Below are 25,531 nucleotides of genomic sequence, written 5' to 3' on the forward strand. Positions count from 1 at the left end.
ACCCTAAATCATATTTTAGGGTAAGACAAGAGTAAAAAAAGAAGTGTTTGGTTAGAGACCTGTGCTGAAGCCATTCATGTGGGGTTCCTGAGCTAAGATCTACAGAAACCTATTTAACCTTTAAGTCATCTCTCCTCCCTGAGGCAGAGAGAGCTCAGCTGACTGAGGGAGCTGCTCAGTGGCAAAAATCAGGTGCATAGACCTCAAATTCAAGAAACACCTTGTTTTGACCCTGCACTGCACAAATGTGGGGCACCAGCACAAGGGTTCCAGTAAAATTCATTAATTACCAAGAATTACAGATAAAATGCCAGGAAATGCAAAGATGTTAAAACCTACTCTGATATCCAAGCTATTTAAATCCTGTAATAGCCAGACACACCACGGTATCTGAGCTGATGAATATTGAATGTTACTGTCCAGTGCAGGAGAGACTCAGAAAGCCTCACTGGTGATAAGAGTGACTATTCTGTGCAGCACAATGTCAGCTTGGAGTGTGGAGAGATCTGTGTGCTTCTCATATTAAAAAATAAAATAAAATAAAATAAAATAAAATAAAATAAAATAAAATAAAATAAAATAAAATAAAATAAAATAAAATAAAATAAAATAAAATAAAATAAAATAAAATAAAATAAAATAAAATAAAATAAAATAAAATAAAATAAAATAAAATAAAATAAAATAAAATAAAATAAAATAAAATAAAAAGAAGCCCCAGAGGTTTATGGAGAAAGCCACAGATTGGGAATCTTCAGAATTGTAATTTCTAGTCTTGGTCCTGTTGTTGGTTTTCCTTACAGTCTTGGACAAGTTGTTTCTGTTTTCTCTTAATTTTTCTCTATCTTATCTTTACATGGTCTTGTCTATTTATACTGTAGGTTTTCCAACACCTGAAATTATTCCTGGGATAGTATCACAAAATAATTTCTGGATACGATCTGGTTACAACAAATAAATTTCAATGGGTTTTGGTTTGTTGGCTGCTCACTTTTACTATGTAACTTATCATCACCCTTAAGATTTACCTACCTTATTTCCAGTTACGTTCTTGTAAATAAGACATTATAATTCAGTTTTCATCTCTGCCTTGAACACATCAGGAGAACCAATAATCTTTTTAAAATGCATTAATATTGAATTTGAAGGTCTCTTAAACCATTATATTCAAATGAAGGCATTTCTAAAGTAATAGCTCAAATAAAACCAAAATGAAAGTTCTCAAAATATGTTTCCAATATCCATCTCTGTGCAATAAATATTATGCAAGGTGAATGGCTTCTGTCCAAAACTAACATCTCTAATCTTCTGCTAGCCAAAATACACAATATGAAAGTATGCACAGGGTCTGTTTGAATCTCACATTTGGGGCAAAGCTCAAAGTTTTCCATTCAGCCTTATCACAGAATCACAGAATAACCAGGCTGGAAGAGACCAACTGTTGTACTTAAAAACAAAAAAAAGTGTGTGTGGGGAAGCTTATAGCACCCTGTGCTATTAGCCACTTAAACTGACCAGAAACCTACACAACCTGCTGTCAAAACTAGAGCAAAGGCTGGGGATCATGGTACGTTAAAAAGAAGTTATCTGTATTGTCCCTGGCCTTTGCAAGGCAATGGGCTGGGGGGCATGATGGAAATGCTCAGTATTCCATCATGAAACCCTGTGATTTTTGTAGTCTAGTTACTTTCTAACTTACTTTCCTAAAATAACTGGTATGAAACGAGCAAACTGAATTCTGAACTCTCTCTGACTGCAGACTCTTGCAGATCGCATGGAATCATCTGCAGCTCCAGAGACCAGGCTGCAGGGCTGCTGGGAAATTTACAGGGTTGTTTCAGCCAGAATTTCATCAGCAATGTTATCATAATTTTTGTCATTATCTTTTTTCCAAGGTGAAGAAGCACTGCTTTTCCATAAAGAAAAGCTTGTATTGTATTTTTCTGATTTTGAGACTTCTTTTCTAAATCAGATTATTTCATCACATAGTTTTGATTTTTGGTTTGTAGATGACTTAGAAAAAACCCCATTATTTCAACCAAAACTCATTTTCTGAACTCTTGTATCCAAAGAGACTTTTCCTCATGTTCTGGTGGTGAAAAAACATCTACATGCCTTTTTAAACATAATAACTTTTAAGATGGCACCAGTTTTTTTCCCCCATAGATGATGTAAATCTCATTCCTTAACAACAGCTCTTTGGATGGGGAGCACATTTTTCAGTGAGGGTAAGGTGTCATAACTTTTCCATCTAAGTCAGGTACTATAGTCTAAAAATGGAAGAATGTTCTGAATGTCTCATGGGGGTTAGTTTGATTCCTGTGGCGTTGAGCAGATTTTGGACAAGACATAATTATTTCAGCACAGGGATATAGGCTCTATCAGCTCATGGCAGCAAGAGAAAAAGGAAAGTGTAGATGTTTTTTGCCTCCAGGTTGTCCATGGGCATTAATGTAACTGGTACAAAGGAGTTCTATAGATTAACAGGACACTACATCTTTATAACCTATAGACACACCAAGCTCTCTTCTCACTTATGCTAGAAAAGGTTGTAGGCTTATGCTTATATAAAATGAGGAAGAGAAGAAAATAATTCCAAGTAGGATTATTCCAGACTTTAAAAGCAATTTTTTATTAAGAAAAAGTTGTCTTAATTTGTGTTAGCTGGTGAATTAATCCCAGGGCAAAGAGGGAACCTGGTGATTTCCAAAGAAGTAAAATAGTTTAGTTAAAGAAAATGGGGGGAATGTAGAGGATTATGCAGACTAATGATTTACTAAATGATGTAAAAATAACTGTGATTTTAGATTGTGGCAGCTAATGAGTTAAGAATGCACTTATTTTTCCAATGGGAACAGGCCCCAGAGAGCAGGATCTGCTTTATTCAGAGTAAGCTATACTAATGAGACAAAAAGAAGTAAAATAAAGAAGTTCAGCAGAAATGTACTTATTGGACAGTTGCTGTAAAATGTAATGGTTAAAGAAACAAAGAAAGCATTCATTTGGTGTCAGTTCAGACATTTGCAGAGTTATCAGAAAACAAATATAGAAAATATTAATTTATCTGTTTCACCATCGCTACAGATTAATAGGGATGTTATTAACATATACAACAAGAAAAATAAGTTTACCAGTTGAATAAATACATTTTTTCTTTTTCTTTTTTTTTCTTTATATGAACATGTATATTTTACAAAACCCCATAGCACTATGGGAAATAAAGATCCTTCTACAAAAAGAAGATGTAAGTCAGTGTTACAATAAAGCTTTAGAGTTTCAAAATGTATCTGGGCAAAGAGACAAAATCAGCTAGAAGGCACTACTGAGTCACTGAGAAGGTCCAGCTTGGAACTGTTGCTGTCTTAAACTCCAATTCATTCATAAATTATCTTCTCTATTCCAGGGGATTGGATGCAATACTAATGTGGTCAGGAGGGCTGCAGTAGGTTCAGAAGAAAAGAAGCTATGGCCATGCAGAGAGGAAATGTTACTGATGGCCATGAAAGGCTGGCTGGGGCTGAGCTCGTGGGCTGGGGCTGGGATGGGCGGTCGGGACGTGGCCTCTGATCCAGCTGGTTGGAAATCCAAATGGGAGGTTTGACTGTGATGTAGCCATTGGTTATCCTGATATAGGAAGGCAACGTGGTGGTGCTAAAAGAAAACACAAGACAAGGAAGTTAAACAGGAGAACCCTTATCTCTGCTCTGTGAATTGTCATCCCAAGTGGTAGCAATCACAATGGCAATTCCAATTATTGCAGTTATTATTATTATTGCTTGCACACATGAGACACCGGGGAGAGAGCCAGACTGATAACTGCGATGATGTGGAAACAGCTCTGATCCAGGATGTCCCTCAACTCCTGGCTGCTGCCAAAATACAGCCAAAGGAGGGACTGCTCTTAATGTATCTGACTTACTGCACTCCATTTTTAAGCATCCATTATGGCCAGCATCAGAGATTGTGCTAAATGTGTCCTCGTGCTGACCCAAGGTGACCTCGTTCTGTTGTCCTTTCTTCCCACCACAGGTCTCTAAACTTGCCATGTCTCAGTGACATGTCTGATTCACCATGAACCTCATACTGAGTCCAGAGGGTCCAGAACATATTCCTTCCCTGTTTCAAAAGCCTTACAGAACTTCCCAGAATCCCTTACACAACTGATAACCTTGAGCATAGGAGAGCAAGCAGGTTCATCTCTTTTCCTGGCTTTAAGCCTTTTTGGATCAAATCACAAAGCCAAAACCAGGCTCAGTCACTGTTAGGTTTCCCTGACTGTGGATTTGCCTCAATAGCAGTGTGATTGCTTATTGATTGTAGCTTGAGTTAGTACTTTGATTTGAATTTGCAGGTTGGAATTCATCATGACTCCCAAGACACTGGAGGTCAAAAAGGTCCATTTACGATTGATTTGGAAGTTTAAGTTGTAATCTCCATTTCATAAAGTGCCCCCATTGCATCCATTATTGGATGATCCATAATCCACCAGTTGTCAGGGAGCAGCACAACCAAGGATACAAACTGCACAGGGTGGATTTTGGACTTAAACCCAAGACATTCTGCTGAGAAGTGAGGAGAAAAATGGCAAGCTCCTCTGAAAAAAAGATGTGACACTAATACCTGAAGATTCTCTAAATCTTCCATAAAGGGGATTTGGAAGCACTGAAAATGACCCTCATATAATTTTTTAATGGGGTAAGAAGCTATGCAGTCCCATAAATATTTAGCTACAGTATCCAAGATCTTGACCTTGGAAGAAAAAGGTTGTGTCTTGCATAATACCAGATAAAAGGAGTAACATCTTATTTCAGATTCATGCACACAAACAGAATTTAGAAGGACTAAAGGCTTTTGTCTTTTTCTGCCTAAGCCATACCAAGATAGATTTTAGCTGAGATGCTTCAAATGTGCTGAGTCAATCACAGACTAAGATCAGAGCCCACCCAGAAGGGGGCATTGGTCAACATCAAATCCCATGGACAATCCCTGCACATTACACTTCACCCCGAGTTTTGGGAGAAGTCACTTCATTTCTTCCTTCATCCTTTATACTGTCACCACAGTTTCTGGGTGGGATAGTTATTCTGCAGCTAGAAGTGATCTAAATTAATGTGCAATGAATTAAGGGTAAAAAGAGAAGGCAGTCTTCAATTAAAGACACAGGAATTGCTTCATGGGAGCAGATAATCCATCTAACCAGTATTAGGATTCTGACACTGAGGAGCAGTGCTTGCTCCAGAGCAACAAACTGCTGTGAACAGAGAACTCTGAAATCAAGGCTTGTTGGACAAAGTTCTCTGAATTCCCACAGTGAGTGATTGATTTATGTCTTGAAGGGATGACATAAGACACCCAGCTTTAGAGTTTCAGCTATATTGCATCAAAACTGCTGCATTCATTTAACAGGAAGAGCTGGTGTGTGATAATCTCATGCTGCTGTTCCCAATCTGCCTGGCAGGAATGGCACTGGATTAGGCACTGTGTGGCCAATCTCCTGTAACATCAGCATGAACAGCCTTCTCACAGTGAACACAAAGCATCTAAAGCAAACTTCTGACAAAAAGAGGTACTACATACTCTGAGTAATCCCACACAAATGCAGTCATGCTTCAATTTCTCATCCAGATCTCATTTATCCTGCTCAGTGATGATGTGGTGCACAGGCCTGGCACTGACAGTGGGATCACAACTTGGGTTTTTCCCTATACCTGGTTTTCCTAAGGTAAGCATGGGTAGGTGTTTGTCCTCATCTTTTGGTACTGATTGTCACGTTACAGAACTGCAAAACTGCCCTGAATTAAATTTTAAACTACAAGAAGGGTCTGATTTTAAATTTTAATTAAAAAAACCCAAATCACCAAAATGCCATTCAGATTTCCAGTTTGTGTACATCTTGCTCTTGACACATTCTATGGGCTTGATCCTCCAGTGAGATTTAAGTTTCCCTTGCACAAACTGCCTTTTTACTCCTCAGGTTTGTTCTGGGCACACAGGCTGGCCAGGGAACCTGTGAAAGCATCACAAGTCCACTCATCAGCAAGCTACATCTAAGGGACTCCTAAAGCAGTCTTAAATCAACATTTTATGCTTCTGTATGATGTTTCTGTGTTCTAGTCAACTTTCATAAGTATTTTGATTTTGCTTCTTGGGGGGATGGGGTTTTTTGTTGTTGTTTGGTTAGTTTTTGTTGATTTTCTTTTCTCCCTTATTCAAAGACCTGAGAATTGTTGACCATTTCTGCTTAGCTAATGAGGTTATTTTCTGTTTTCAAGACATTACATTTTTATAAAAGCATTCTTTTTAAGATAAAAAGATACTGTTAGGTGGGGTTGTTTGTTTTCAAAAACTCCTTGAGTGCTTTACAAGAGAAGAACAGTGTGTTTCCACTAATGTGTACAAAGCATTTGCTAATAGCAAATGAATCACAGTTTATCCATACAAAACATTTTCTTAATGTACTTTTAGCTGACTGCCAAGGTGGTTTAGATATATTTAAGAATTATCCCTTTTACCAAATGCTACAAGTCCTTGTAAATCCTCTGCTCCCAGTTTGTAACTAGGCTGTTTCTGTAGCAAATGGGGAGAGAAACCTTTCCAGAAGCTGTTCCACCTCATTCCAGGGCAGGTCTCTAGGGGATCTTACTCTTGCTCAGGGTCTTTCACTTCCTAGGAGTTACAGAGGGGCCCTGGACAGCCAGGCTGGATTATAACCTAATCTTAGAGGTGGCCCTGGTGTCAGGAGATGACTTCTGCAAACTCCCTCTGAGCACGTTTGCGTGTGCATGTAGGATCTCACTGACCCTCGGACATTCCACTAAGGATGAAGCAGAGTCCCCTGAACTCAACCAGAAACCTTCCTTGGGAAGGATTTGAGCATTCCTGAAATGAACATAGAGAATAAAAATTAATCACAGAACAGTGGGATAATAATCTAAATTATTATCACGTCTACTCTTGCCAGACCAGGATATTCTACATTTCAGCCTTTTGTGTCTGATAAAAATATCTTTAATAAAACATTCCACATGATCTGTGGTTAACAGGCAACCACTGGCTCTGCTGTTCATACCTCTCTTTTTTGCTTCTGTGTATGGGATTGTTTTAAAAACTTGGAAGACTCCAGGTATGATTTAGCCAAATGACCTGCGGTATCATATTCATGAGCTTGTTCTTTTGATCAGATAATAGGGCAGTTTTTCAAATCAGTGCATTACTCATACATTGTCTTACCATCATTAGAATGTGTAAAACTTTCCCCAAAAATGGGGCCTCAGGCACAGGCTGTGTGCACAGATTCTACTGAATGCAATTACATGATTCAAGTCCTCTAAGCTGGGGGTGTGCTGAAGCACCTTGATGATTTGGGAGCATTTTAAAGCTGAAAAATAAAACAAACACACAAGCAATCTGTTGAGGGAATTTCTGCTCTGATTCGTCTTGGGAGGACTTTGAAGGGAGCTCACAAACTAATTTTTAGCATGACTTGGTTCATCCATGTAGGCAGGGTTCATCTGACCACAAGGGACCACAGCAGAAGGACACAGGTTAGGACCAGAAGAATCTTTCTGGCACATCTGCCCCAGACACAGGAAGATGATCTAAACCCCTCCTGACATTTATGTCTTATCCAGTCTCTAAAAACCAGTGATAATGGTAGCAATTCCACAGTCTGTCCAGACACCCATTCCAGCATTTCACCATTTCTGACTCCCAGAATTACTGCCTAATGTTTCACCAAATCTCCCTTGTTACAGTGTAAGCTCATGACTTGTCCTGTCCCCATGGACAGGTTTATTCCTCTCCTCGTCTCAGCAGCCTTTCACATATTTTGAAGATTTAACCACGTTTCACCTCAGCCTTCTCTTTTTTAAACAATTCCCTCCACCTTTCTTTGCAGGTCCTCAAGTGCTTTCCCTCTGTCCTTTCCTCTGCTCTGCCCTGGCTCTGATCCATGTCCTCTCTGGAATGAGATGCTCCAAACTGGAAACATTATGCCTAGGTGAGATCCCACCAGCCCTGTGCTTGGTGCAGCAGGTACCACTGCCCCTATGTCTGCAAAGTGCATGAAAAACAAGCAGTCTCCAAGAGGACAGACAGTGTTGGCACTGCTTTTTGCCCCCAGTGTCCAAACCACCATTATGGTCCCAGAAACTCTTCTGAAGCTCATGGAAAACTGATGCTTCTCTGAGGGGGTGAGGACCAACCCAATTATCCTGATATTTCTATCCATTTTTAAGCTGTTGCTGTGCCTTGGTCCCAACATGGTTCTGTTCAGGGTGGAGGAAGTAACCCTTTCAAGTATAACTTACAAAGTGTTTGGGGATTTTTCTGGATCAAAGGAGCTATGTAAACACAAGACAACTATTTTTAATAAATGTAAGCAAATGTTGACTCAGACAGCCTTTCTTACAATAGCATCTGATGAAAGAAGCTAGATTGAAACCTGAAAAATGCATGTTTCAATTGAAAACCTAAAAAGCTAGTAAAGTGAAAGAAAATTTTTGAGTAAATACAAGAGTGACTGTTTTGCATTTGTGATTTGATGTTAACCTTATGATGGCTAGGGGTTTTCTTAAGTGATATTAAGCATATGCTTCCTGTTTCTTTTCAAACAAAATTTGCCCAACTTTTTTTTTCCCCCCTTTTTATTTAATGAACAGATGTGAAAGGGCCGATCACATTATTTTTTCTGGTGATCAGAAATAATGTTCTGCAAGTGAAGACAATTATTCTTGGAACTAACCAGGCCTATTTATGTCACCAAAATTTATTCATCAAGATTTGAAAAATACATCTGCTTAAAGCGCTGGGACCAACCCGTTGCAGTCTGCAAATGAGCTGGCTGGCAAGGAATCTGACCACACATTTGAAGGAAAAGAATAGGTGCTCAACCAAGAGTTAACAAGAGTATATTGGGGGGTGAAAAATCAACTAGAAAAATGTCAAAAGGATTTAAGTTTGAAGACAACTAGAGTAGCCTCTTAAAGGAACATGAAATCTCCATCTTGTGAAATGTTCATATTATTTCATGTGTTTCTGGAAGGGATTCTTTAGATCAACACAGCTCTGTTCCCCTCCATCTATCTCTTCATCATTACCTTCCTTACAGACACTGTTCTTGCAGCCTGAGAGATAAATCCTGCAGGATGCTGAGTCCTGTAGTCCCAGATGAGCAGGACTGTGAGCTCACAATTGCTTCCAGCAGTAGTATTCACATACCTACAACTCAGCACATCCTAAGGCCCTTTGTGGGACCAAGGCCAAGAGGCTCATGCTTTCACAAGGTTCAATTCCTTAAAAAAAAAATAAAAATAATCCAACCTGGATATGATCAGGGAATCCAGTTTTTGGTCCAGAGGAGGCCACTGCTTATTTGCAATAGTGCAGTGAACTGCCTTAAGTGAGTAAGCACTATCACATGCTGGTTTGGGGCCAGCAGAGATCTGGCATGAGCCAAAGAAGAGCCTTCTCCATGCTATTTTTTGGTTATTTTTTGGTTACCCCAGTGTCACTGGGAGCCTGGATCTCTGACTGTGCCCCACAGTGCAAGCTCCCTGTGAGCAGCACAGCCCCAGCCACGTGATGGACACGGGTCACCAGCAGCACCGGGAGCATTTCCACAGCCCTCCACTGTCCATCATCTGAGCTCTCCTTCTGGTGAGACCCAAATGGGAGCCATCTCCATCTGAGAGCAGTGTCCGGTTCTGATTCTGCCTTTTACAGCGCTCTGGCTCCTCTGGAGAGTGACACTGAGGAATTCCCCTCGTTGAAGTGGGCACCTGTGAGCCTCCCTGCTGTGCAGAGGCAGAGGACAGTGAAAATACCCTGGCAGAGGTGCAATCCCCCACCCTGCTTGTTGTTAGGACATCTGCCATGGCTCATCTCTAGGAGAAAGGATAGGATGCCAAGGGATCCACCAGGCAGTGGCTGTGAAAGCTGTGAGCAGCATGCCATGATCACGAGCCACACTGTCACCAGGTGTTGAAATGCAGCTGGGGAGGACATTGCACACAAGGATGGGATCCTAAATGTGCCACTGAAGAGAATCACAGGCAGTCCTTCAGCTGACCTGGCCTGTAGCAGGATTTAAAAGGTGGCATTAATTGTGGCTATGCCATGTGGGCTTGTAGCCAGAGCTATTCAGCTGTGATCCTGCTACAGTTTATAGGGAACAAGACATCTCCAGAGGACAAGCCTTTCCCCACAGAAAATGTCTCCAAGGCTGGTGAGATGAGCTGCTTCTAAAGATCTCTGTCTCTAAAATTTAGGTCTCCTGAATCCCAACCAAGCTCTGGCCCCACTGGGGGCTCTAACAGGTAGGATTGTGTTCCCAAATTGGGTTGGGATAGCAGGGTGGGGAAGAGGAAAACTGCTGATTCTGCAGTGCAAAAAGCAGCTGCTGGTGGGACACAGCTGCAGTCCCCTCTGTAGGCAGAGCAGGGCTGCAGCTGCTGTCTCTTCCATGGGGTCTTGGCTCCAGGGTTTGACACAAAGGAGGAAAAGGTGGCTCACTTGATCAGGGGCTCCAGGGGGGCCATGATGGCATAAAGCAGGAGGAATCTCAATGCTGAACTGCAGCTGAGATTCCTCTTGTGCAGGTTTGGGGCCCTCTCAGGATGGGCTGTGGGCTGGAAAAGATTTGGTTTTTATCCTCAAGTCACCCACTGAGGAACCATCAAAACCTCATTAAATCACTTTACTGCTACGACTCCCCTGACTCTGCTCTGAGTCAGGACCTCGGAGCGTTGGTGTGACACCAGCAGCATTAACACAACCTGAAGTGTTTTGCAGGCTCTCACTCTGATTTGCAGGTCCCTGTGGCTCAGGCCACCTGCAAAACATCTCTGTGATGACAAATTCAGCCCTGGAGAGACACTGACCTGCATCCTAAAGCCACAGGTGGGTCACGTCTTAAGGCAAAGTGGATCATCTGCTGTGGGGCCAGAGGAGGGGACAGGGATGGGAGGGGACAGGGCTGCATGGGGCACTGGGGCTGCTGCATCTGAGACAGGGAGAGGGGGCTTTGCTGTCACAGCAATGCAGCCCGAGGGCTGGGGAACACAGCGAGGCAAAGGTGGACAGGAGGATGCATCCAGCAGGTAGGGAATGAGCAGGTGAGAAACAGCTCCAGCACAGCCCAAGGGCCCTTTCCTGAGGGGAACTTCCAGTTTGTGGGAAGGATTCCTGCACCTCACGGTCGGATTTAACTTTTCCCACCCCCAGAGGAGACCGTGCATGGCCCTTCTCAATGTCCCACCCCAGAGTCCTTTAGGAAATCCCAGTGAATACAAATCCTGCATCCACACCTGTGGCTGTGGCAGAATCAGGCCTCCTGCTCCTTTCCAGAAGGCTGCAGAATGGTGTAAAAACACAGAATGTTGTAAAAAACCAATAACCTTTGAAGCACACCCTCTGAGTAATTACCCCATTCCCATCTAATGGCTAAAAGATGTTATATTCCTCTCTGATATGGCAACAACAAAGATTTTGACCTTATTAAAACCAGCCCATCAGGAAACTACATGTCATCCTTAAAAAAAAGAAAAAAAAAAAAAAAAGCCAAAAAAGAGGTAAAAAAGAAATTAAATTCTTTAAAATCCCTGTGAACAGTAATTCAAGATACTGTAGCTGAAGACTCATGATTTGTAGTAGTGTCTGGGTGGTCCTGAGACAGGAGATGACAACATTAGCTCTTTCCTTTGCCCTTCTAAGAAATGCTTTGATGATTCTCTAATATCCTAAGAATATCCCCTGTGATTCTGGAGTGGGACGAGGCAATCACAGAGCTGGGATAATGCATCCCAGTTTTACCCTGGCCCTGCTAAGAGAGGATAGCTCAGAGCCCTTTGTTCCAGCAGCTCTGCACTGACATCTGAGCCAGGATGTGCTCATAGTGATGTGGGCTCCAAACCATCCCCAAACTCGCCCCCACCCACTGCACACATCTGGCTGTGTACCTGATTTGTGTGTGCAATTAAAGCTCTCATCATCACAGCTCAAACAACCACGGACGTGTTCCACTGCTCCTTGGACAGATAATGACTGCATTACTGCAGCCAAAGGAAGCAAGAACATCAAGGGCACAAACACAGATGGGCTTAGCATTGGAAAAACCCTGCCAGTGAAGATTTTTGGGCAACCTGCTGATACACATCACATAAGGAGTTAATTTGATGGAGCTGCAACCAGGTGCTTTTGAACCAAATCCCAAGCATGAACAGAGTATCTGTTTTCTGCCTGTATTTTGCAAACTGCCTTCTCTTACCAATACAGCCCCACATGCAAAACAATTTATAATTTTGGGGTGGTCAAAACTGTAATCCATATTTTATATCTCAGGCTCAAACTTTCAATTAATTAGAACCAGAGTCACTCTCTCTGCCCTTTCCTCTGTGTACTCAAGTGTTTGTTTGGCATTGTGTGGGCCCTATGGCTCAAATATTTTTTGCAGATGCACAGAATTAAGCATGCATGTTTAGATGTACTTGGGGAACACATACATTCATAGAGATGTATATACTTGACCCTGTCACTTTTTTTGTTAAATACTGTAAAAGACATCGACTTTCCCCTCCAGATTTTAAAATGATTTAGAATAGGTGGTAGTGGGGAAATACCCAACACATCCTGTCAAATTAAGTATTTTCTCGGAGACTGCTCTCTAAGATAAAATTATTTCAGCTACAAAGATATCTGTGCAATGTATTAAGAAGCAGAATGAACAACCAAAATATAAACTAGCTTAAATGGATGTTCAATATACTGCATTTTTCCACTTGATTTTAATTTTCTTTTTCCTTCTCCCTGTTCTTTTTCCATCTCCACATAACGGTTTTTCTCTTTGCTTAGTCTGTATCACATTTTTCTTTCTAATTCACTGGGCTCACTTTTTTCCTCACTGCTTGTATTTTTCCAGTGTCTTTCTTAGTAAGAATAATTAAGGTTGGGTCAGATCTTTGAACCTGTTTATTTGGAGCAGTATCGAACGCAAGCTTGTACCACTGAATAAAAGCACTGGCCTCTTTTTCTTGCCAATAGACTCACTTATAAAATTTAAAAAAACAGTTCACAGAGCACATCTACCAGAAACACTAAAGTGCTGCACTGGCCACAAGGTCTGGGTTGCTCGTGCTGCTGGCAAAGCAGATTCAGTGACAGCAGTCACAGCACAAACTCCTTTTCCTCAAGCACTTCCAAACCCTCTGAAAGCCTGGAGATGCCATCAGTGGCTCATAAAAAGCTGCTTGCTGGCCTGCAGGGCTGGAAGGACTGAAAAACCTTTCCCTGCCAGGTGTCACAACCCAGAGCCTGAAGTGTCTCTGCAGATCTGAGCTTCTGAGAGCGTGGTCTGCAGCACGTCTCTCCGTGGTTCTGCCATGGAGGCATCCCTGGCACCCAGCAGCTCCCAGGCACTAAGCCTGGCTCCCTCAGGCCCCAGGTATAAAGCTCACTTTGTTCAGTTATGTTATTCAGGAATTGTGAAGAGGTGATCTGAGCGAAACCTGAATTTGGCCTGGCATTTTCATAATTGCAGGAACCCGGCTTTTACAGCATTAAAACCATATGAATTCAAATAAATCCTACTTCTCCTTCATCCCAGTGAGTAACTGGACTTAGACCAAAGCTGCCCTTTGGGATCCTGCTGTGTTTCCAGCCTGCAGCGCACCCCACGCTCCTGGGAGTGGAAGGGAATCCAATTTCCTCCTGATTCACTCCACAATGAATCTGTCTTATTAGATACCACAATATAACTGTGGTTAAACCCCTCCTATAAAGAAGCTGCCCACCACAATAGTAATGTGGCCTTACTCCCTGTCATACTTTTCCTCACTTCATTTTCCAGGGCATGAAACTCACTAATCAGAAGGGGAATAGCAGAATCAGAAATAAATCCCATATCCTTTACCTTTTTCCTCTGGGCTAGCACTGACAGCGTTGTGTGTTTGCACTTCCCCTGAATTTTAAAGACTTTTCTCTTTCTTTATGGTAAATCACTGGTAGATGATTTTTTTTATATTTTATGGATTTTATATAACTCTGCTAAGAGGAACAGCAGATTTGCAATTTTCAGGGCTTAAGATACTGCTGGATATGTAGGTTACTCAAATAAAAAAATCCAGCTTGGGGTTGTGGTATTTGAGCAGGTTTATTCTGGCATTTTTTCCCTTGCCAAAGAAAAAAACCTCTGTATCCAGATTTGCAATAGAGGGAGTACAGGTGCTTTACTACCCATTCACGTGTTTGAGGAATCCAACTCAGCCTGGGCATGAGCCCATTCAGCACTTTTTAGTGTCTGCAACTGCAGTCAGCCTTGAGTTAACACAAACCACACTCCTCACCCACCCTAAACTGCAGGGTAAATGTGCTACTGGGTGTTGAATTTTCTCTGCCTGTTAAACCAGATAACTTATTTTTCAGCTGAGTGAACACAAAGAGTTTTGTAGAGCTGTATTAAAATGCAGCTCAGGTTTAGAGGAATTACCTGAGGCTACCGGGTGCATTTTCCCATCTTCTCTGTTTGATAAGAGCCAGATAACTTTTATTTTTGTGTGTGTGAAATAGATAATATGCCACGAGGAGTCATTGTTAAAGATTCCAAGAAGCCAATGCTCAGAACATCTGGCTAGTGAAAGCCATGGACATGGAAAATATAAATGTCAAGGCTCATATTTATAAATTGGAAGGGCCATGACGACATCTGCTAACAAGCTTTCTTCCAGAGCCCGCTTGCTGCTCATGGTTATTCACAGGCAACAACAAAAACGTGCACGGATCACATGCACGGCCTGCCCTTCCTTTCAGGAACACACGCTCCAATAACACACAAATGCTCTGTTCTCACAACACAGAAATACAAGGGTTTGCAAACCTCACAGCAAAGCTCTTGCATACCAGACCACAGTGGGACACACACTGCTGGAACAGGCTAAAAATAGCTGGGGAAAAAGCCCTGCATGAACACAGAAGACAGTCAAACTCACTTAGCGTTAACTCCTTCAGTAAAATAAGTGCTCTCCTTTTCTGCCTTGCTCTACAGGAAACACATGTACTACAAATCTAATCCTGAAGCATTGTCTTTGTGACTGAGTAGTTGTGGATGGGAATCTCAAGACTTTAAACAAAGTCTAACCTACTTGACCATGGCAGCTCAACACTAACATTAAAACAAATTACAGGTAAAAGAAATGTGATCCTACATTTGTAACCACAGGCACCTTTTCTTCAGTGCCAAAGAAGGGCATTTCTCATGCCTGAGAAATATAAAATGTACCCAGTGCATGAGAATAAAGGTTTGGTTAATGACTTATTATTGTAGGTGTCTAGACCACAGTTTACCCCAATGCTCTTGGCCCTGGCCACTGCCACAGAGGCTGCCCACGAGGCTGCCAAGTTGTCAAGAGAAGGAAAACCAGCAGCAGGAAGAGCCTGGACTGCTTTATGATATCCATGAATTTAGCAAAGAATGGATTCCATGCTGTCTGTCCAGTCTGCAGTACAGCTGGACACAAATGAAAATGGTAGGAAAAGCAAAGATGATGAAGTAACATGGAGGAGATGCACCTCCTGGTGAAAAGACGAAAGAGAAGGATGCCTAGCTCTGCCTCTCTCTTTCTGCAGCCTGCATTAATGTCAGGTGATAAAGATACAGGACAAAGATATAGGACAAGTGAGATGTCCCCATCTCCAAGAGATTGTGCTGAAGGCTGCAGGCTCCAAAATATCCCACTTTAATTGGCACGGATGGACTGCAGAGCAAAATGCAGTGTCTGTGTGATCCCAGCCTCCTGCAAAGTGAGCTCAGAGAGGTGGAGGTGAGTGCAGCAGGTGGAGATGAAGGAGGGGTCCCTTCCCAATCCTTTCTCCAGGGCCCATACAAGGATGTACAGCCAGAGCTTAAAAAGGCAGGTAGAAAGAGCACTGGAGAAAGAGAATATTTAAGCAGGAAATGGAGGAAGATGGAACTGAAAAGTTAACAGGTTGTAGACAGGTAGTCCTGTCAGTGGATGAGGAAATGAGGCTGCACTGGCTGAGAAGCAGCACAAGTGGGGATCACAGAGGAAGAGATCATCTAAACTCAGCTGCTACTGCTTTTTGAAACTGAATCCTAGGAAAACATTCTGTTTGTGGTGCATCAGGCAGATCTTGGGCAGCTTAACAAAGTCAGCAGTTGCAGGGCTGTGTCCCATGCCCAGTCAGAAATACACCAATCTGGGACAGATATAAATAGATACTATAGACTATCTTCACTCAACACATCTCAAATGAGAAGTAGAAAGCAAGAAAGAAAAAGAAAGCTCTTCACAGGCTCCATAAAACATTTTGCATTTTATTCTCAATCTTAATCAACACTGAGGAGGAAAAAGCAGAAAGTGCTCTTGGATATCCAGTGCTGAAAAATACCTCATTGTTCAAAAATCCTGACTTGTGTGTTCCAATTTTGTTACTCGTTCGCCTTCAGAAATATGGATTTAATATTCATGAAGGATTTAAATTTCACTAAAATAAAATACCTAATGCATTACCAATAGAGAATTTGGTTCAATGAGACAAAACTTAAATCTATACGTAAGTTATGTTTCCAAAAGACTTCTGTGTTCTTTAATGATTTTACTCTCAGGTATTTATAGCTTTCATTAAAACAGCATTTGCATACTGCTTCATATGAATTGGTTATACTGCTGCTGAGACACAAGCAATAGTGAAAGTAAACATGCAAGGCTTTTTCCTTTTTTTCTCTAATTTTATCTGTGTTTCATCCCACAGTAGCAGCACATTATTAAGAACAACAGAACAAAGTAAAACACATGGATCTTTTCGTGTGTTCAGAAGGTAAAAGTGAGGCTGTACATCTTTTCAGCCCCATCTGGAGGATAACAAATTAACTCTTTGACTTTACAAGAGGAAAGAAGTTATCAGTCACGGCCAGCTGACAGGGAAGGTCTATTAGCACGGAGATGCTACGAGTTTGGACATGAATGTCAGGACTTCCCGTCATTACTGAGATGCATTAGAGAGCTGTGTGCTGAGGCCAGGTTCCACAGCTTTAATTAATATATTCTGTGCACTCTGACCAACCTGATGATCCAAGAAGCCTCAATAAAAACCATCTAGGGAAGGAGGATATGTCATCACCATATCATTTGTTACAGTCAGGAGATTTACCTCTTGTTTTTACCGCGCTGAGTTACACCGTGCTCCTATTTTACTTTCACTGGAGGCCTCGTGTACCTGGGGCTGTGCAAAGGGCATGATGACAGAACTGCCAGAGCCAGGGCTTGTCTAAAGGAGGCACTGAGCCATCTGCTCACCTTAAAGGGGGATCAGGTGGAAACAGGAAAAAAACTGATGGGAACATGCAGTATTCTCTACACTTGGCTCTCTGCTCAGGAGGAGCTCAGGATGCCTTCACAAAGCAATCTGACATGTCTGAGAGAGGCAGACAGTGCTGGGAGAAAGGAGGAATGACTGATGCACTGCTAAACTGCCCTGAGTATCTTCTTCTGGAGACTGTATATCCACCAGGGTTCAAAAAAACTGGGCAAACTAAGAGCAAAATTTAGGCCAGTTCAAGATATAAAGGTTCACAAAGGAACCAGGAGAGGGCATTTGTCCAGGAGGTGTTCTGGGACCACTCCGTGTCACAGAAAGCTCTTGCACCCAAACTGACAAGCCCTGAGGTTCTTCTGATTACTGCAGATATTTGTATGCCACACCCTGGAGCCTGGGGGTCTCTGATAGGGACTGTGATCAGGAAAGATTCCCCAGAAGGAAATCCTGCCAGGAGAACATGAAGAAAATGACAGACAGAAATTCTGGAGGAAAGCCAAGGGGCCACACAACCCACTGAAGCCGCAGTCAGCAATGAGGTGGGACAAGGGAGGGAAGGTGGGACATACCCACACTCCTGCTGCTCCCACAGGGAGACAGGTTCACCACGAGACAGGGAGCTCCTGAAGCTGTGTCCTCATCCCTGGCAGAACACAGGGCAAATAAATGCAAAGGTGGCACTGCTTCCTTGGCTGCAAGGCTGGAGGAGGCACCGATCCCCCTCTCCACGAGCATCAGGAGGCACTCCCTGAGCAGTGTCCTGACCAGGGAGGCAGACAGGGTAATTTAAACAAACAAGGCCCCAGTGATGGAAATTTCAAGCTCAAAGCTACCATATGGAGGGAAATCATCTGACCACAATTTACCTGTTAGACTTCAAAGGTGTCTAGGTCTCCTCTAAATAAAAGCAGTCTTTTCTTTAATGAAGTTAAGTACTGTATTTCAGCACCATGTGTTGTGAAAAGGAAGCAATTTGGATTAATTTACTGAAATTTACCTTTCAGATGCAGTTAAGTGGAATTAAAAGTTTGTCTGAGTTGACAGAGTTCTGTTTTCTATCACTGCATTGTCTTGAAAGAAAGGATAACAGGCTAAGTGCTTAAATTCCATCCAAACTGATAAGGTTCACTCTGTACAGGCAAACTCGGTGTAGTTTATCACGTATTGTCTCCCTTCATCCATCACTGGTATACATTTTCTTTTCCCCTAAAACAACTGCTCCTTCCAAAATAAATTGATATTTGTGATGCTATTGCATTCATCTGGGGTTGAATAGTCTGCACTGGGCTATCAGGGAGCTGCCATTTCTACTTACAGGGAGAATTCATTTCCCACTGATGGCAGCTTTTGCAGGGCTGAGCTTCCATCTGGGACAATAATTACTTTTTTTCTCTTCTGAGAACAATTCTTTTCCCTTAATTTCTTTCCTGGTGAAGCGTGTGTGTCCTTAGCTTCTTTCCAAACACCACCTTCACCCAGATCTCTTCCTTGGCAGTGGGAATTAACTTGCCCATTACATCCTTTCTACTTTTTTCTTTCCCACCACTGCACTTCTCTCTTTCATATCCCCTAGCTGCTGTTGATCCTTCTAAACCTCACCCCTCCCAGTTAATAACTCCCCTCCCTCCTTTTTCCCAGGAGCTTTCCTCTCTCCTTGCTTGAGGTCCCAGGATAACTCCCCCCAGCAGCTGGGAGAGGTTCTCCTTCTCCTGGGCTGGTTTTGTTGGTAACCTTGAACCATTTGCCTGCTACAACAAAGGTGCAATCCCGACCTGCCCTTCACTGACCACTCTGAAACCTCAAAGGTATTTCTCTATTCTTTCAATTAACTGAGCCTCTTGTCATGAAAAGCCAGTGAATGATCTGTAATTAATTATTTCTATTAGATGGGGAAGCCTAGCTAACACAGGAACAATGATACTCTGTATGCCAAACTGCAGCCTTGCAGCCTGAGGGTTTTGCCTCCCCTCCCTGCTGTCCCAGCTGGATTTTGGCCATGGGAGATAGCCAGGGTTTGAGTTTTGTCTAAGTTCAAATTTCTCCCAAGGACAGACTTCAGATCTGCACATCTCTGCAAAATCAAGTAGTTGATGAAAAAAAAAATCTTGCTACTTGAAATCTCCATTTAATTTCAATTCTTGACAAGCCATTTCAAACAGAAACTCCAGTCAGGCAGGACTTTTTCAGTTTGTTTAGATTTTGGGGGAAGGAGGCAGAAGGGAGAGGAAACCACACATTTCATCAGCATTTTTTATTTTTTAATAGCCTTCAGTGCAGCCAATTACCCAGGAGATCAGCAAATCTTTGCTCTGTCAAAGACAGGGAGGAGACAGAGCAGAAGCTTCCTCATCCTCCAGAGCAGTACTAACCCTCCAACACACAAATCTAAACACTGTCCACCCAGGGGTGCCAACTCCAATGCCTCAGCTGTTCAGACAGAACAAAAAGAAAAGGACAATCTCCAAGGTATAACTGAAAATAAATACTAATAATGATGTGTGGCATTAAATGATGACTCATTTTTCACAAGGCCATTTCAGATTGTAGCCATAACCTTGGATCAGACCCGAATGACTGTGAGAGCTGAAGTCTTAGTGGAACCATTAATTATGGATTTCCTGGCTTTTATAGGTTGGAGTCAGACCTTTGATGTTCCTTTAAGATTGTTCTCCTGCATTCATTTCCTTTGTTTCTGTGTTGGTAGCTTAAGAAAACACCCTAAGATTTCCATGGAAGTGTATGAGATTGCCTAGAAATGCGTAGTCCATAAAAGCCCTGCAATTCATGGCTCATAAAGTCCTCTAATCCATGGTCAATAAAGCTTTAGAAAAGAGCTGTATGAACCACAGTCATTTCACAGTTCAATGAGGTTCATACAGGAATCAATAACCTGGTTTAAATTCGCCTGGATTTGTCCTCCACCTGTATATTTCTCTTTGACTTTTCAGGTTGAAAGGCAGCTCCAACAGATGAATTCTGGGGACCTCGCATGGAAACAATGAGCTTTATGCAGCTTTACCCCCAAAAGCCATAACAAAGACCTAAATCCCTCTACTTTGTCTCAAAGGTGAACAATTCAAGTTTCAGGTGACAACTGGTGAGTTAGGGAACTGGAAGAAGAACCATTTGGAAATAATGGGGCCATAGCTCAAGGTAATACTGAATGCAGAGACCTCAGTCTGTACAAAACACGGGGGACTCCAACTGAAGTGTACGCAAATGCACAATGGATTTTTGGGACAGGCCAGAGCCAGAACTCCCTAGTATACCAATTACCCTTCAATAATGAGTGCTAAGTCTCACTGCTGAAACATCACCGAGGTGATGCAAAGAAGTCCACATGTTTATCTCCTGCACAGGTAACACTCTATTGCCTGTAAGTTCAGCCACCCTGCTTGATTCCTCCCAAAAATGGTCACCATACAAGGCCTGGTCACAGACACACATTTCTGCTCTTTTCTTGCCAATCAGAAAGGAACCAGTTAGAGAGAGCTCACTGTTTATTGCTTTGTGCAGGGTCCAGCTTGCAATTAATGCTGATGAAACCCAACTGCCAAAAGCACAATATGCAGCAGCTGGTTTATGAAAATTGAGACTCCATCCAATTTATGGAGAAACCAGAGCTGGTTGTGAGTCTCTGATTTAGTGAACTTGTATTTTTTTGTGTTTTGTATTTTTTGTTTTGCTTCGTTTCCAGGAAAACACCAGAAGTTACTCCAGAACTGTAGAAGCACTAAAACCATCTGAAAGCACTAAGGCAGGCTTCCCTTCTTCCAGCTTTCCCTTATTTCTAGGCCTGTGATCTCCCACTAATATCTCCCTGGGATCTTTCAGCAAGGCAGGCAACACACAGTGTCTGGTTCATCACCAGCGTGGTGGGAGTGGAAACTTGTGTTTCCTTATCCCAATCTCCAGCCTTATGAAATGGAAATAGAGGGATAAAAGGCTTTGATTCAGATGAAATCTTACAGGAGCCCAGAGAAAATAATTTAATTCTAACCTTCAAAACTACCTCTTAAGTATCATTCCTAGGAGCATTTAATAAAACCAGCAAAAGGTGCAAAAATCCATAAGCACCACTTTAAGCTCCCATATTTCCACTGCCAGAATCCAATATCCTTTCTGGATAGATAGGATAGGGGTAGGAGGATTGTGCCCAAGTGCCAGCCTCCCACCAGATCTATTTAAGCACCTCACTTGTACAACATGTGAGGAACTGGACCACTTGTGAAATGCTGGGACATCATGGGACACCACAAGTCAGCACCCCCCAAGCAGAAGGACAGAAAAATCCCACATATCTGAGGCACTCAGCTATGGTGAACCAAATGCCACTTAGTTCATGCTTAAACATCCTCTGTGGAGGGGATCCAACCACTGAATACACTTTGAAAATATATGAATCCTTCTTACAAGGCTGGCACTGACCTCAGAAACAGCCTTATTACATTAATATGCACCACCTTAATAGCAACCCTTACATCATTCACCCTGAGAAAACAATAAACTACAAAAAATGAGGTAATTGCTCCATTAAAAATAAACGTAATAATAATAAAAACCTCAAAACACAAATATGTGAAGTTTTTTTTTCTTAGCAAAGGGAGAAGCCCCTGAGAGACCTGCAAGGAATTTAGGTGCTATGAAAATGGGAATATGTAATGCTCAAAGACAATCAATATATGTGTAGGTGAGCAGCCAGCTCCCAACATATTACTTAGTTCCTTTTACTTGTTAGAAGATAATAAACATTGTGGCTGTTTATCTGCCCATGAATTGGCCTGGATAAAGGCACTAAGCTTTAAAGGTGGGAGAATAAATTGCTCAGGAATCCTAAAAGCACACTTTGAGAAGCCCTGGTCAAACATGAAAGCTCTTATTCAAACACTGAATGGGAGTTTTTAACCTCAGACCAAGATTGGAACAGCCAGGGAAAAGTGCCTACCTCCATTCTCTTCACATAGAGGATTTAGTTAAGTACTTCATTTTGTTTCAGTTTACTATTTTCAATGCAGTCTGAGATGTTAAAACATTTCAGCCCCACAGCAGTTAAGAAGGTTGAAAGTCAGATTTGTCAGAATCTTAAAAACTCTCAGGATATTCTGTATGGCTGGAAAATGGGCTGAAAACAGATAGGAAAAGAATTCTTGGAAGAAAAAGGGCGAGCACAGAGTATTTTCTATTGTTGTTCTTTTCCTGTTTTTTATGCTGACAAGTCTTTGTTTTTGTGTATTTTAAATATTTTAAGCATGAACATTTTTTTCCTCTTTACTTTTTGATCAAGCATGCCTATGAGCATGCCTATTTTCCTCCTAGCTCTTCATTAGGCTACAAAAACATCATCTCACTCCCTGTGTCTCCCAGCTAGCTTTTATCCAACCCTCCCCATGGTGTAATCAACAAGAACTGGGATCTGCAAAGAGCATCGAGTCAGGAGCCAGCAGGAGGAGGACAGGGACCAGCCATGACTCACCTGTCTTCTATCCGAACCCAGAGGTCATTGAACTGCCTCTGGCGATGGTGTTTGTGCTGCTTCTTGTGCCATTTCTTCTGCCTGCCAAACTCCTCCAGCTGGCTGATGCTGTCAGGCAACAAGAGGTGAGGAGACAGGCTGTCTTCTTCATCCATCTGCTGCGGCTTCAGGGAAGGAGATGCCAGTGGGACCTGCTCAGAAAGCTGGACAGGAGGCAGGGCTGTCACTGAGGGTCCCTCCAAGGCTGGGCTTGTCTTTGCTGTCCTTGAACTGCAAAACACAGAGTTTAAATATGAGTAAAGAAAGAAGGGTGCCAAAGCAAAGGTGAAAGCAGAAGACTGCACTGCTTGGTGGGTGCCCCTGACTCTGAGGAGGTGCACAAGGCCTTTGCTCTGGGGCAGCAAGTAAAGACAGCACTGGCAGTTCCTAGGAAGCTTTCAAGTAAACAACTGAAAAACGGGGGAAAGGCAACAGATACTCTGTGGCTGCTTTCTGGCATTTCAATGACTTCTTAGAGTCTGTGGTGGGGGTCAATGTCTCCCCTGCTGGGCTGAAGGTCAAATGACAAAACTCTCTCCAAGCTGGCAAAGGACTCTGTTTGAGGGAAACAGATACCTGAAGAGGAGATGATCTTAAATTAAGAAGATAACACAAGTTATCTCATTATCTCTTTCTTTTTTTTTTTTTTTTTTTTCCCCCAACTTTGTATATCATCTGCAGAAAACAAGTAATTGTTTTAGCTGCAACAAGAATTATGTCTCCTCATCCATTGACTGGGGACAATCCTAGGCTGACAACAGAAACATGGAATGATGGAAGCTTGGCAGCTGGTATGGGAGATGTGAGACCTGAGCTCCAGCAAGTAATGAAGAAAAAAGGGGTAAATGACCTGTCCACAGCCTCCTTGAAACAATTCTGCCAGAGCTCTTCAATCCTGTCTGAAATATTACCACCTTTTGTACATGACTGGAATGATGCAGAAAAAGACCTTTTATTTTCATCTTCTAGAGTTTCACTGATTTTAGAGTAAAGTCAATATAAACTCTCTCCTTTGGTATGCAGCCATGTGAACTTATTGTGAGCTAAGATAGCTGCAACAAAAATCTAATAAACCAGGACTGACATAAAGTTATTTTTCCCCCCTAACTTCAGTAGAAGTTCATATTGAGTCTTAATTGCAAGAAATTTTCCTGTCCCTGGGATGGGCCAATGAGTTGTATGTACAGAAAATGGGAGAGAATTAATAGGCAATATGAAGCTGTGGTCTGCAAAACTATTTCTATTACATGGATGCTATGACTTTTATGACAGAAACAATTAAAGCCACGTGAAAAATTTTGCCTCCTGAGTGAAACCAGTAAGACATTTTAATGAAAAAGTAATAAAAAATCCTAAACTTCATTGGTGACAATGTACAAAATGTGCCGCAAGTGAAACCACATGTTTCATTTATGGAACATTTTGTTCTCTTCCAAAAAAGTCACATCCACTACTAATGGAAGCTTTTTTTTTTCTTTTTGACTTTCTTGAAGTCTGTTACAATACCAGTCTTGATGGTCACCTCTATTTCCACTGCATTGTGTTTCATCCAAAAGTCCTTCCAACACCTACTGTTAATTAATTATTGTTACTGTGAGGCTCACTGGCAAATACTACAGTAATTGTCACTTGTAGCCAACATTCATGAAGTTCTTCAGAGATCATACAACAGATAGAGAAAAAAAGAGAAAGCTTTCTAAAACTAATTCTAAAATTCTTCATGGTTGGCTTTATTAATAAAACACACAAGAAAATCCCTTTTTTTTCTTCTTTTCCGAAGCATTCAGCCTCCCAGCGAGTCCTTTCCAAATTCATTCATACTCACTCCATGCTCTATTTTATATCACAGATCTGCCAGTTCTCAATTGTTTTTCCCATTAAGACATTCTTTCATGTTTCATGTTGAGGGTGAGTTTTCCCCAGTGCAGTAATTTCCTTTGAGAGCTCTTGGTGCTCTCCAAGATCTTTAAGATTTCCTCAGCTATGGCACAGGCTCATGGCTGAAGCAAAGGCGCCTCCAGACTCACGTAAATGAAGAGGAGCTCACATTGAAATGAAGAGGTTTGCACTGGGGGGTCTCTCAGGCCACACTGGAGAGCTCTCAATTTTTATCAACATCCAAACCCAACCATTTATCAGCTTGGAGGATAACACAGTGTGGACTCGGACAGGAGAGTTTAGGCAGGTAGGGAGGACCTGGATGAGGAACCTACAGACACCATGGGTGGGTCCTGAGATGGCAGCAGAGACCAGTGGGTGGCAGGAAGCCACTGGAACTGAGCTGTGGCCAAGAGTTCTGTTCCCATGGACTTCTCTGTGCCTCATGCTCTGACCAGTCAGTAATTCCCCAGGATGCTGCAGGCAGGAGCAGCCCCCCTGTGCCAGCTCAAGGCTTGGGCTGCCCTTTGATTCCTTGAGTGGCTTTAGGGATATCTGAACACGCACTTTCCACCTTTTAACACCTACTATTTTCTTACATGTGTTTACCTTGCTCTGAGCTCCCTGTAAACTGGAACCAGTAGAGAGGTGTTTTTATGGGTTGAGATTTTACAAACCACTTAAGACGACTGGCAGCTCCCTTCTTATTAAAATTAATGACTATGGGCATCAAAATCCCAGTGGTGGCTTTGAAAGTTTCTGGCTTAATTGTTTCCACTGCCATCACATGAGCCACAGGTTGTAAACTTGATA

The 25,531-nt window shown here is 42.1% G+C and overlaps 1 protein-coding gene across 1 annotated transcript in view; it reads right to left on the minus strand.

The window, feature by feature from the left end:
* Positions 1 to 690: 690 nt before the first annotated feature.
* The window catches only part of TRABD2B (TraB domain containing 2B), a 266,867-nt gene continuing 242,026 nt past the window's right edge, over positions 691 to 25,531 (minus strand). Inside the window, exons 6-7 of the mRNA XM_058843115.1 lie at positions 22,802 to 23,071; positions 691 to 3,651 (exon numbers count right to left, since the gene is read on the minus strand). Of these exons, the coding sequence (XP_058699098.1) occupies positions 3,429 to 3,651; positions 22,802 to 23,071 (493 nt within the window). The 3' untranslated portion in view covers positions 691 to 3,428. The remainder of the gene's footprint in view (positions 3,652 to 22,801; positions 23,072 to 25,531) is intronic.

This window comes from Poecile atricapillus, chromosome 7 (assembly GCF_030490865.1).
Source record: "Poecile atricapillus isolate bPoeAtr1 chromosome 7, bPoeAtr1.hap1, whole genome shotgun sequence".
NCBI classification, from domain to species: Eukaryota; Metazoa; Chordata; class Aves; order Passeriformes; family Paridae; genus Poecile; species Poecile atricapillus.